The sequence below is a fragment of the Anomaloglossus baeobatrachus genome, chromosome 10 (assembly GCF_048569485.1).
Source record: "Anomaloglossus baeobatrachus isolate aAnoBae1 chromosome 10, aAnoBae1.hap1, whole genome shotgun sequence".
NCBI classification, from domain to species: domain Eukaryota; kingdom Metazoa; phylum Chordata; class Amphibia; order Anura; family Aromobatidae; genus Anomaloglossus; species Anomaloglossus baeobatrachus.
In genome coordinates, this window is record NC_134362.1 from 206106458 (window position 1) to 206120486 (window position 14029).

At 54.8% G+C, this 14029-nt stretch overlaps 1 protein-coding gene across 3 annotated transcripts in view; it reads right to left on the reverse strand.

Moving 5' to 3' along the window:
- Positions 1–5292: 5292 nt before the first annotated feature.
- Positions 5293–14029, reverse strand: part of PLEKHG4 (pleckstrin homology and RhoGEF domain containing G4) — a 97550-nt gene continuing 88813 nt past the window's right edge. For 2 of the 3 annotated variants that reach the window (XM_075326192.1, XM_075326194.1), the window contains exons 17-24: positions 13751–13975; positions 13502–13672; positions 13210–13387; positions 11625–11741; positions 11271–11537; positions 10972–11195; positions 10416–10475; positions 5293–5638 (exon numbers count right to left, since the gene is read on the reverse strand). In XM_075326192.1, coding sequence (XP_075182307.1) covers positions 10434–10475; positions 10972–11195; positions 11271–11537; positions 11625–11741; positions 13210–13387; positions 13502–13672; positions 13751–13975 — 1224 coding nt within the window. In that variant the 3' untranslated portion in view covers positions 5293–5638; positions 10416–10433. The remainder of the gene's footprint in view (positions 5639–10415; positions 10476–10971; positions 11196–11270; positions 11538–11624; positions 11742–13209; positions 13388–13501; positions 13673–13750; positions 13976–14029) is intronic. The other variant, XM_075326193.1, reaches the window with a different exon arrangement.

Below are 14029 nucleotides of genomic sequence, written 5' to 3' on the forward strand. Positions count from 1 at the left end.
CAGATTCCCGCACTTTATTGATCACGCCCACGGCTCCCTCCTCCCCTTAGGACGCCGGCGGCCATGTTTTAGACACATTCTGCCGGTGGAGGACTTCTGGCTGCAGCTCTGGGAGACCCAAGGCAGGGAATCTGGTGGACACACACCGCTCTGGGCGGTCGGTAAGCCACACTGGTCACCCGGTGCTGGTCCCCCTAGGGTGCCGAACTGTATATATATATATATATATATATATATATATATTATATTTGTATACATTTTCTAGGTTCGGCCGCAGTGTTTAGCCTTTGGCTATATACCCTCAGTGATTACTCTCCTAGGAGAGAACAGCATGTCGGTCACAAGGAGCAAGGGTGCCAAGACACAGGGTTATTTTGCTACCTGTACCTCTTGTGCGGCTATGCTACCTGCAGGTTCCACCTACCCTCACTGTGAGCAATGCTCGGGCCCTATGGCACTCGCTCAGCCGGAGTCTCGGGCACTGGTAGGACCCTCGGCCCAGGTAGAATTGCCGGCTTCCCCTGTCCAGGTGGCAGGGACAGAGTTTGCAGTTTTGGCTGAGAAACTCTCTGAGTCGCTTTCACAATCCATAGCTCAGTCTATGGACAAATGGTCTGCTAAGATACTAGAAGCCTTACAGTCCAGACCGGCCCTTACACAGGACCCAGGCACTGCGGGGTCATCGCCCCCAGGCCCCTCTCGGTCTGCGCCGCAGCATGCTCCTGGGGTGGCCCCTAGGTATCACGTGGAGGACTCCGGCACGGACCGCAGTCCCAGACCGGCTAAGCGGGCTCGCTGGGAATCTTCCCCGACTTCATCACGCTGTTCGGGGTCTCACCTTGAGGACTCTCTGGAGGATGAGGCAGAGGTCGCAGCCCAGGGCTCTGACCCTGACGTTGCTCTCAATCTTGATACACCTGAAGGAGACGCCATAGTAAATGACCTTATTGCGTCAATCAACCAGGTGCTAGATCTATCTCCCCCGCCTCTACCTGTGGAGGAGTCGGCTTCACAGCAGGAGAAACACCAGTTTAGGTTTCCCAAACGTACGCGGAGTGCTTTTTTCGATCACTCTAACTTCTGAGATGCTGTCCAGAAGCACAGAGCATTTCCGGACAAGCGCTTTACTAAGCGCCTTAATGACACACGTTACCTCTTCCCCTCTGACGTAGTCAAGGGTTGGGCTCAGTGTCCCAAGGTGGATCCTCCAGTCTCCAGACTGGCGGCTAGATCCGTAGTATCAGTGGCAGATGGTTCATCGCTCAAGGATGCCACTGACAGGCAGATAGAGCTCCTGATGAAATCCATCTATGAAGCCACAGGCGCGTCTTTTGCCCCGGCCTTTGCAGCCGTGTGGGCACTCCAGGCTATCGCAGCTTGTCTGTCGGAGATTAATTCGGTCACACGTACCTCTGCTCCGCAAGTAGCGTCTTTGACTTCTCAGGCGTCGGCTTTTTCGTCCTACGCCATGAACGCCGTCCTGGACTCTGCTAGCCGTACAGCGGTAGCATCCGCCAATTCGGTGGCAGTCCGCAGGGCCATGTGGCTACGCGAATGGAAGGCAGACTCTGCTTCCAAGAAGTTCCTGACCGGTTTGCCTTTTTCTGGCGACCGATTGTTTGGCGAGCGATTGGATGAAATTATTAAGCAATCTAAGGGAAAGGACTCGTCCTTACCCCAATCCAAGCCAAAAAGACCTCAGCAACGAAAAATTCAGGCGAGGTTTCGGTCCTTTTGGCCCTCAGCCAGATCCCAATCAGCCTCGTCCAACAGGCCACAGAAGAGCCAGAGGAACTCTTCTGCATGGCGGTCTAAGTCACGTCCTCCAAAGACCGCCGGAGGCACAGTCTCCAAGGCGGCCTCATGACTTTCGGCCTCCACGAACCGCATCCTCGGTTGGTGGCAGGCTCTCCCGCTTTGGCGACGCCTGGTGGCCACATGTCCAAGACCGGTGGGTGAGAGACATTCTGTCTCACGGTTACAGGATAGAGTTCTGCTTTCGTCCTCCGACTCGTTTCTTCAGAACATCTCTGCCCCCCGAGCGAGCCGATGCACTTGCTCAGGCGGTGGACACTCTGAAGACAGAAGGAGTTGTGATCCCCGTTCCCCTTCAGGAACGTGGTCGCGGTTTTTACTCCAACCTGTTCGTGGTCCCAAAAAAGGACGGATCATTCCGTCCCGTTTTGGACCTCAAATTGCTCAACAGACATGTGAGAACCAGACGGTTTCGCATGGAATCCCTCCGCTCTGTCATCGCTTCGATGTCTCAAGGAGACTTCCTAGCATCAATCGACATCAGGGATGCTTATCTCCACGTGCCAATTGCACCAGAGCATCAACGCTTCCTGCGTTTCGCCATTGGGGACGAACACCTTCAGTTTGTGGCACTGCCTTTCGGCCTGGCGACAGCCCCACGGGTCTTCACCAAGGTCATGGCATCCGTTGTGGCAGTCCTGCACTCTCAGGGCCACTTGGTGATCCCTTACTTGGACGATCTCCTGGTCAAGGCACCCTCCCGGGTGGCATGTCAACACAGCCTGGCCGTTGCTCTGGAGACTCTCCAGAGGTTCGGGTGGATCATCAATTTCCCAAAGTCAAAATTGACTCCGGCCCAATCACTGACTTACCTCGGGATGGAGTTTCATACTCTCTCAGCGATAGTCAAGCTTCCGCTGGACAAACAGCGTTCGCTGCAAGCTGGGGTGCACTCTCTCCTTCGGACCCAGTCACACCCCTTGAGGCGCCTCATGCACTTCCTGGGGAAGATGGTGGCAGCAATGGAGGCAGTCCCCTTTGCGCAGTTTCATCTGCGTCCACTCCAATGGGACATTCTCCGCAAATGGGACAGGAAGTCGACGTCCCTCGACAGGAACGTCTCCCTTTCTCTGGCAGCCAAAACCTCTCTTCAGTGGTGGCTTCTTCCCACTTCTCTGTCGAAGGGAAAATCCTTCCTACCCCCATCCTGGGCTGTGGTCACGACGGACGCGAGCCTGTCAGGGTGGGGAGCGGTATTTCTCCACCACAGGGCTCAGGGAACCTGGACTCCGACAGAGTCCTCCCTTCAGATCAATGTTCTGGAGATAAGGGCAGTGTACCTAGCCCTAAAGGCGTTCCATCGGTGGCTGGAGGGCAGGCAGATCCGAATTCAGTCGGACAACGCCACGGCGGTCGCGTACATCAACCACCAGGGCGGCACACGCAGCCGTCAAGCCTTCCAAGAAGTTCGGCGGATTCTGCTGTGGGCGGAGGCCACAGCCTCCACCATCTCCGCAGTTCACATCCCGGGCGTAGAAAACTGGGAAGCAGACTTTCTCAGTCGCCAGGGCATGGACGCAGGGGAATGGTCTCTTCACCCGGACGTGTTTCAAGAGATCTGTTGCCGCTGGGGGAAGCCGGACGTCGACCTCATGGCGTCACGGCACAACAACAAGGTACCGACGTTCATGGCACGGTCTCAGGACCACAGAGCTCTGGCGGCGGACGCATTAGTTCAGGATTGGTCGCAGTTTCGACTGCCTTATGTATTTCCTCTGGCACTGCTGCCCAGAGTGTTACGCAAGATCAAGTCCGACTGCCGCCGCGCCATCCTCGTCGCTCCAGACTGGCCGAGGAGGTCGTGGTACCCGGATCTGTGGCACCTCACGGTGGGTCAACCGTGGGCACTTCCAGATCGACCAGACTTGCTATCTCAAGGGCCATTTTTCCATCTGAATTCTGCGGCCCTCAGCCTGACTGTGTGGCCATTGAGTCCTGGCTACTAGCGTCCTCAGGCTTATCTCAAGAGGTCATTGCCACTATGAGACAGGCCAGGAAACCAACGTCCGCCAAGATCTACCACAGGACATGGAGGATCTTCTTATCCTGGTGCTCTGAGCAGGGTTTTACCCCCTGGCCATTTGCCTTGCCCACTTTTCTTTTCATCTCAATCAGGATATCTCCTTACCTTCTTTTTGTCCTCATCCAGTTCACCAATGTGAAAAGGATTTGCACTTGTTAGATCTGGTGAGAGCACTCAGGCTCTACATTTCTCGCACGGCGCCCCTGCGTCGCTCGGATGCACTCTTTGTCGCTGGCCAGCATAAGGGGTCACAGGCTTCCAAGTCAACCCTGGCTCGGTGGATCAAGGAGCCAATTCTCGAAGCTTACCGTTCTTCTGGGCTTCCGATTCCTTCAGGGCTGAAAGCCCATTCTACCAGAGCCGTGGGTGCGTCCTGGGCATTGCGGCACAGGGCTACGGCTCAGCAGGTGTGTCAGGCGGCTACCTGGTCGAGTCTGCACACTTTCACGAAACACTATCAGGTGCATACCTATGCTTCGGCAGACGCCAGTCTAGGTAGGCGAGTCCTTCAGGCGGCGGTTGCCCACCTGTAGGAAGGGGCCGTTTCGGCTCTTTTTATCGAGGTATTATTTTACCCACCCAGGGACTGCTTTTGGACGTCCCAATTGTCTGGGTCTCCCAATGGAGCGACAAAGAAGAAGGGAATTTTGTTTACTTACCGTAAATTCCTTTTCTTCTAGCTCCTATTGGGAGACCCAGCACCCGCCCCTGTTCCCTTCGGGCTGTTGTTCTTTTGTGTACACATGTTGTTCATGTTGAATTGTTCTTTGGTTCATGGTTTCAGTTCTCCGAACATCCTTCGGATTGAGTTTACCTTAGACCAATTTATAAGTTTCCTCCTTCCTGCTTTTGCACCAAAACTGAGGAGCCCGTGATGCACGGGAGGGTGTATAGGCAGAGGGGAGGGGTTACACTTTTTAAAGTGTAATACTTGTGTGGCCTCCGGAGGCAGAAGCTATACACCCAATTGTCTGGGTCTCCCAATAGGAGCTAGAAGAAAAGGAATTTACGGTAAGTAAACAAAATTCCCTTCTTCTCTTCAGTTCTCCCTTCCATATGCACGAAGATACAGTCGGTGCATTAATACGATGCTGCAGCGAGGACACCACGGGGCGGCCTCCTGTGTGCCCCTGAGGACCGCACTGAGACAACGTCTCCACAGCTCAGTGTCCGGATGTATGAGAAATGTATTTATTACTTCGTAGGATTTAGGGTGAATATTTTAACTATTGTAACATAAAAAAGGACACGTAGAAAAGCCAATGTCAGCACGAAACACGTATCTTATACTGAGATTTATACCGTCATTACAGAGCAGGAATATGCAGGGTGGACCCCGACGTCTGGGGTCTATGATGGGTATTAATGTCAGTACAAGGAGCCGGAGACCCCATTACTAAACACAAGACCTTTCTCCTGGCCTGTATTGTTGCGGATGACAATAGACACGAGCAGAGGAATAAACCTGCTTTTATTCAGATTTCAGCTTTTACCTCCAGTAAATAAATTATTCCTAGTTCGGGAAAAACTATAACAAAATACGACGCCCGTCAGATCCAACATCGTGAAAACAAACCACATAAAAAGGGTTTTTTCTTATTAAATACAGAATTTCTATTTTGCAAAACTTTTTTCTTTTTAATAAATTGTACAAACTGTGCAGCTTAATAAGTAAATCTGTCACCGAGAGGAAGCCACAAACCGACGGCCGGTCATAAACTATGTACAGGGAAATATTACAGGTCACTAAGGCGTCTGTTAGAGGGGCCGACCCCCGGGGGCTGCAGCGTCCGATCACACCTAGAAAATAAAGCAGAGAGTCCGGAATGCTAGAAATATACAGGGCAGAGTCTAATAACCTTATAATCTACGGTAACCGGTCACCCTCCCCCATACACGCAGCAATGGAGCCTTCCGTCCATCACTGATTGACCTTCCGTCATCTTTATTAAATAAGATCAGTTCAAGCACAATACAACACGTAGCTGCTGCAGAACCTCTTTAAAGTTAATCAGTGATGGCCGAGGAGATGGAAATGACAGCAAATGCCATCTCTATTAATACATTTATGATCACAATTGTAAAATTAACAAAGGAAGTGATGTTCTGTATTTTTCTATTTATAAGACACACCCCAAAATTGGAGGGGAAAAAAAACGTAAAATAATAAATATGGGGTCCATTTTATAATCTGGTGGTGTCTTACCAGGGAGAGGGGGCAGGAGCGGGGGTCACAGGAGACAGGGGCGGTGCTGGAGTACTGCAAGTAGTATAGAGGGGGGCCCAGATACTCACTGCGGGTACTGCTGTGTGCGGGGCCGGTGGCGACGCCGCCGCTCTGCTCTGTGCGGGGCCGGTGGCGACGCCGCCGCTCTGCTCTGTGCGGGGCCGGTGGCGCCGCCGCCGCTCTGCTCTGTGCGGGGCCGGTGGCGACGCCGCCGCTCTGCTCTGTGCGGGGCCGGTGGCGACGCCGCCGCTCTGCTCTGTGCGGGGCCGGTGGCGACGCCGCCGCTCTGCTCTGTGCGGGGCCGGTGGCGACGCCGCCGCTCTGCTCTGTGCGGGGCCGGTGGCGACGCCGCCGCTCTGCTCTGTGCGGGGCCGGTGGCGACGCCGCCGCTCTGCTTTGTGCGGGGCCGGTGGCGACGTCGCCGCTCTGCTCTGTGCGGGGCCGGTGGCGACGCCGCCGCTCTGCTCTGTGCGGGGCCGGTGGCGACGCCCCCGCTCTGCTCTGTGCGGGGCCGGTGGCGACGCCCCCGCTCTGCTCTGTGCGGGGCCGGTGACGACGCCCCCGCTCTGCTCTGTGCGGGGCCGGTGACTGAGCAGTCGAGCGCTGAACAGAATGGAGCGGAGTAGTCGTGCACGGAGCGGCCCCACACAGAACAGAGAGGTGACGCCCGATGCACAGAACAGCGTCGCACAGAACAGCAGCGCCGGCAGCAGAGTGCACTGCTTGGAGCATCTCCCTGCCTCCTTTGACCCCTCTGCACAACCCCCCCCGGTGACCTACATTCGGATTTTAAGACACACCCCTCATTTTCCTCCCAAAGTTTTGGGAGGAAAAGTGCGTCTTATAATCCGAAAAATACGGTATTCATCTTCTGACAAAAACAGCAGGTACCCCATGTAAGCGATGCAGAGGAACCCTCCCTAAACAAGTGGAGACTCCTCCTGACCCCGGGGCCCCATGTAAGCGATGGAGAGGAACCCTCCCTAAACGAGTGGAGACTGCTCCTGACCCCGGGCCCCATGTAAGCGATGGAGAGGAACCCTCCCTAAACGAGTGGAGACTGCTCCTGACCCCGGGCCCCATGTAAGCGATGGAGAGGAACCTTCCCCGCACAAGTGGAGACTTCTCCTGACCCCGGGCCCCATGTAAGTGATGAAGAGGAACCTTCCCCGCACGAGAGGAGACTGCTCCTGACCCCGGGGCCCCATGTAAGTGATGGAGAGGAACCTTCCCCGCACAAGTGGAGACTTCTCCTGACCCCGGGCCCCATGTAAGTGATGAAGAGGAACCTTCCCCGCACGAGAGGAGACTGCTCCTGACCCCGGGCCCCATGTAAGTGATGGAGAGGAACCTTCCCCGCACAAGTGGAGACTTCTCCTGACCCCGGGCCCCATGTAAGTGATGAAGAGGAACCTTCCCCGCACGAGAGGAGACTGCTCCTGACCCCGGGGCCCCATGTAAGTGATGAAGAGGAACCTTCCCCGCACGAGAGGAGACTGCTCCTGACCCCGGGCCCCATGTAAGCGATGCAGAGGAACCCTCCCTAAACGAGTGGAGACTGCTCCTGACCCCGGGGCCCCATGTAAGCGATGGAGAGGAACCTTCCCTAAACGAGTGGAGACTCCTCCTGACCCCGGGGCCCCATGTAAGCGATGCAGAGGAACCCTCCCTAAACAAGTGGAGACTCCTCCTGACCCCGGGCCCCATGTAAGTGATGAAGAGGAACCTTCCCCGCACGAGAGGAGACTGCTCCTGACCCCGGGGCCCCATGTAAGTGATGAAGAGGAACCTTCCCCGCACAAGTGGAGACTTCTCCTGACCCCGGGCCCCATGTAAGTGATGAAGAGGAACCTTCCCCGCACGAGTGGAGACTGCTCCTGACCCCGGGCCCCATGTAAGCGATGGAGAGGAACCCTCCCTAAACGAGTGGAGACTGCTCCTGACCCCGGGCCCAATGTAAGCGATGGAGAGGAACCTTCCCCGCACAAGTGGAGACTTCTCCTGACCCCGGGCCCCATGTAAGTGATGAAGAGGAACCTTCCCCGCACGAGAGGAGACTGCTCCTGACCCCGGGCCCCATGTAAGTGATGAAGAGGAACCTTCCCCGCACAAGTGGAGACTTCTCCTGACCCCGGGCCCCATGTAAGTGATGAAGAGGAACCTTCCCCGCACGAGAGGAGACTTCTCCTGACCCCGGGCCCCATGTAAGTGATGAAGAGGAACCTTCCCCGCACAAGTGGAGACTCCTCCTGACCCCGGGGCCCCATGTAAGCGATGGAGAGGAACCTTCCCCGCACAAGTGGAGACTTCTCCTGACCCCGGGCCCCATGTAAGTGATGAAGAGGAACCTTCCCCGCACGAGAGGAGACTGCTCCTGACCCCGGGGCCCCATGTAAATGATGAAGAGGAACCTTCCCCGCACGAGAGGAGACTGCTCCTGACCCCTGGGCCCCATGTAAGCGATGGAGAGGAACCCTCCCTAAACAAGTGGAGACTCCTCCTGACCCCGGGGCCCCATGTAAGCGATGGAGAGGAACCTTCCCTAAACGAGTGGAGACTTCTCCTGACCCCGGGGCCCCATGTAAGCGATGGAGAGGAACCCTCCCTAAACGAGTGGAGACTGCTCCTGACCCCGGGGCCCCATGTAAGCGATGGAGAGGAACCTTCCCCGCACGAGAGGAGACTTCTCCTGACCCCGGGCCCCATGTAAGTGATGAAGAGGAACCTTCCCCGCACGAGTGGAGACTGCTCCTGACCCCGGGCCCCATGTAAGTGATGAAGAGGAACCTTCCCCGCACGAGAGGAGACTGCTCCTGACCCCGGGGCCCCATGTAAGCGATGGAGAGGAACCCTCCCCGCACGAGAGGAGACTTCTCCTGACCCCGGGCCCCATGTAAGTGATGAAGAGGAACCTTCCCCGCACGAGTGGAGACTGCTCCTGACCCCGGGCCCCATGTAAGCGATGAAGAGGAACCTTCCCCGCACAAGTGGAGACTTCTCCTGACCCCGGGCCCCATGTAAGTGATGAAGAGGAACCTTCCCCGCACAAGTGGAGACTCCTCCTGACCCCGGGGCCCCATGTAAGCGATGGAGAGGAACCTTCCCCGCACAAGTGGAGACTTCTCCTGACCCCGGGCCCCATGTAAGTGATGAAGAGGAACCTTCCCCGCACGAGAGGAGACTGCTCCTGACCCCGGGGCCCCATGTAAGTGATGAAGAGGAACCTTCCCCGCACGAGAGGAGACTGCTCCTGACCCCGGGGCCCCATGTAAGCGATGGAGAGGAACCCTCCCTAAACAAGTGGAGACTCCTCCTGACCCCGGGGCCCCATGTAAGCGATGGAGAGGAACCTTCCCTAAACGAGTGGAGACTTCTCCTGACCCCGGGGCCCCATGTAAGCGATGGAGAGGAACCCTCCCTAAACGAGTGGAGACTGCTCCTGACCCCGGGGCCCCATGTAAGCGATGGAGAGGAACCCTCCCTAAACGAGTGGAGACTGCTTCTGACCCCGGGGCCCCATGTAAGCGATGGAGAGGAACCCTCCCTAAACGAGTGGAGACTGCTCCTGACCCCGGGCCCCATGTAAGCGATGGAGAGGAACCTTCCCCGCACAAGTGGAGACTTCTCCTGACCCCGGGCCCCATGTAAGTGATGAAGAGGAACCTTCCCCGCACGAGAGGAGACTGCTCCTGACCCCGGGGCCCCATGTAAGTGATGAAGAGGAACCTTCCCCGCACGAGAGGAGACTGCTCCTGACCCCGGGGCCCCATGTAAGCGATGGAGAGGAACCTTCCCCGCACGAGTGGAGACTGCTCCTGACCCCGGGGCCCCATGTAAGTGATGAAGAGGAACCTTCCCCGCACGAGGGGAGACTGCTCCTGACCTCATCTTAGGCCTCTGCTGCGTACACTGGCTGAATATGTTTTTTCATGCAAATTAAAAGCTATCAGCATACATGGAGTAGAAGGAAAGGGTTAACCCGCGCTGCTGTGTGCAATGAGGAGATAACGCGGGGAAATATCCATGATTTTTTTTTATTCAACGCGTTTCAGAGTCAATATAACTCCCTCAGGAATCAAAATCGTACATCTGAATCCTGGTTTTGGAGATTTAAACTAAAGCCTCAGGTCAGCATCGAGCACAGCATTAATGTGAACTCAGCCTCAGATAGATAGATGGACCCTCCCCTCCCCGTGGATAAGAGGTAGACCCGACCCCCTCCCCATAGATAAGAGGTGGACCCCCCTCCCCCTCCCCCACGGATAAGAGGTGGACCCTCCCACCCGCTGGGTCTCTGGGAGCCGGCGGCCCACATGGATCTGTTACATGTAGTACAATAGAGACACTTACTGGATGTTAGGAGGAAATTCAGACAATGGTGGAGGGACTTAGTGAAATGTGGCTTGGATTCTGGGGAGAGAAGCAGTAATGAGTGAGGGGTTAGGCTGTCGGAGACATTCATCCACTGTTAGGGCCAGAAGTGAGTGTTATATACAGGTGAGGGGACAGAAGAGGTGGCGGAGGTCGACTACTCCCTGTACAGCCGGATGATTAATATTACACCGATGCAGCAGAGGTGGTGTTGTTCTTACACAATGGCCCCCACAGTGATATCAGTGTCAGCCCGCCATCACACGATAATTTGGGGTATTCCCAGCATTGCTACCAGGGCACCAGACTGACATTTTTTCCCTTTGCTTCCATAGATATCAGACTTATTGCCCCGGCACGTAGTTTGGAGGCCCCCGCCACCTCTCCAGGACAGTGACTGAGTGACGTTATATAGATGACTGAAGGCAGTGTTCCCCAAGCTATGGCTCCTCGGCTTGTTGGCATGCTGGGAGTAGTAGTGCTACAGATTGGGGAACATTGCTGTAAGACGTAGTGAAGTTATCGGCGTCCTTACTGCTGAGATGTATTGTCGATTGATGAATCTGGACTTTTCCATGACCGCGGAGGCGACACTGCTGCTGTTCCTTCTTTCGGGGAAGGTGTACTGCGCCGAGGCGTCACACGGAGAGCCGGCATCTTCAGACAGATTGTCCTGAGGGATACTGGAGACGCAGCCGCTGTCGGAGCCGCTGGAGCCGGCACCAGACATACAGTGCGAGGACTCGGAGCTCTCTGTGGCTGCAAGTGAAAGAGCAGAGGGTTAGTATCCGCCGAGCAGCGAGGATACCGGAGGGGAGCGGGTAAGGCACGCACTCATGGAGGGCTGACTGCAGCTCGTCTCGTTCTCCAGCTCGTCTTCCTCCAGGCAGCTGCTGGTCTCATACGGTCTATTGGGGGACAGTACTCCGGCCAGAAGGGTTTGGTTCACATACATGTGCAAATTAAGGGGTCCCAGCAGCGAAGCAGAAGACGGTCCGCAGGCTGAAGGGACGGCGTTACTGGTTATGGGAGCCTGAGTCCTCTTGTATGGATCTGAATGGTCAAACACGGACACCGCAATGGAGGCCCGGGTCCTCGCCCCTGCACGTAACACAAAGCATTAGCCGTATCAATCTGCAGCATTCAGTCTGATCATTACTGGAGGCAGGGTTATAGGTAATGACGTACCTCGCCCCTTCATGATGTAATCGATGGCGCGGTTATTTATTGCTGCCTCACTTGGTTTGATATCCAGAAATGGCTTATTACCGACACCCATCGAAACCATCTCCTGCATGCGGATCTCTGAAACAAAACGAGAGGAAAAAAAGCCGTAAAACACGTCTATCCCTATAAGATACCGATGAGGACCACCGATCTACTGAGGGCCTACAAGATACTGATGAGGACCATCAATCTACTGAGAACCTACAAGATACTGATGAGGACCATTGCTCTCCTAAGGGCCTACAAGATACCGATGAGGACCACCGATCTACTGAGAGCCTACAAGATACTGATGAGGACCATTGATCTACTAAAGGCCTACAAGATACCGATGAGGACCACTGATCTACTGAGGGCCTACAAGATACTGATGAGGACCATCGATCTACTGAGAGCCTACAAGATACTGATGAGGACCACCGATCTACTGAGAGCCTACAAGATACTGATGAGGACCATCAATCTACTGAGGGCCTACAAGATACTGATGAGGACCATTGATCTACTAAGGGCCTACAAGATATCGATCAGGACCATCGATCTCTACTGAGAGCCTACAAGATACTGATGAGGACCATCAATCTACTGAGAGCCTACAAGATACTGATTAGGACCATCGATCTACTGAGAGCCTACAAGATAGTAGATCGATGGTCCTCATCAGTGAGAGCCTACAAGATACTGATGAGGACCATCGATCTACTGAGAGCCTACAAGATACGGATGAGGACCATCGATCTACTGAGAGCCTACAAGATACCGATGAGGACCATCGATCTAGTGAGAGCCTACAAGATACCGATGAGGACCATCGATCTACTGAGGGCCTACAAGATACTGATGAGGACCATTGATCTACTAAGGGCCTACAAGATACTGATGAGGACCATTGATCTACTAAGGGCTACAAGATACCGATGAGGACCATTGATCTACTAAGGGCCTACAAGATACTGATGAGGACCATCGATCTACTGAGAGCCTACAAGATACCGATGAGGACCATCGATCTACTGAGGGCCTACAAGATACTGATGAGGACCATTGATCTACTAAGGGCCTATAAAATATCGACGAGGACCATTGATCTGCTGAGGGCCTACAAGATAATGACGATGACCACCGATCTCCTGAAGCCCAGAAACGGCTATGTCTGTCCCTACAAGATACCGATAGGGACCACCGATCTCCTGAGGGCCCAGAGACGGCTACGTCTATCCTTACAAAATTATGACGATGACCACCGATCTACTGTGGCCCAAAGATAGCTATGTCTGTCCCTACAAAATACCGACGAGGACCATCATCTCCTGAGGGCCTACAAGATACTGATGAGGACCGCCAATCTCCTGAGGCCCAGGGACGGCTACGTCTGTCCCTACCAGATACCGACAAGCAGCACTGATCTACTGAGGGCCCAGAAACGGCTATATCTGTCCCTAAAAAATACCGACAAGGACCACCATTCTCCTGAGGGCCCAGAGGAAGTGTGAGCCAAAACGAGACCACCCCTCTCCTCACCCCAATCTAAAAACGGGGACCTTACCTTTATTCCTATTCGCTTGCTGCCACAGGATTTTGGCGATGTCGGCCGTCCACGCTTGCTTGATCTCGGCAGTGCTGGCTTGGAGAATGTGAGTGTCGTTAGATTTCCGCCTCCTGAACCAAATTTCAAAGCGCAAGCCACTATCTCCAGAGTTTTCCGTCAAACCAATGTCTGCTGTCTGCGAACCGGAGAAAGGGTGGGACGGTCAGACCCAAATACAGGGAAATACCCCAGCCCCCAACCCATTACAGCGGCGCGGCGGGTCCAGTCATTGGGCACAGGGTTGTCTTACTTTAAAGGAACGTTTGTAGATGTAGACATCTAATCCGCCCTCGATACGCTTGGGTTTGCTGAACAGGATCAGATCCTCGAAGAGGAAGACATGTCTCTGACACTTCTTCCGGCCCAGCCACACCGTGAACTCGTCCTGTCTCACCAGCTGTCCTTGCTCCTTTAAGTTCACCTGAAATATGGAAGATGTGAGACCTCGTTACCTTCTCACCAGACCGATCATCAGCGAACAAAGACTTTACTAACTCACGTCACAGTCCCGTATGGCGTCCATGGCCAGAAGATCATTCCCGTGACGCAACTGGAACTTGACCATCTCCTCGGCTGCCCGCAGGTACATCAGCTCCTGCTCCTGCGCCTCCCCGCACTCCTTGATCAGGTCCTTCAGGAGGAGGGCGTACTTACTCATCCTCTGGATGGGCTTCAGCAGGTACGATGCCAGATCCATCTTGGCCCCCAGCTGCCGCTGCTTGTTCTGGCACAAAGCGACAAAACCCTTCATGAAACAAGGCTTCTACGTATACGAGCA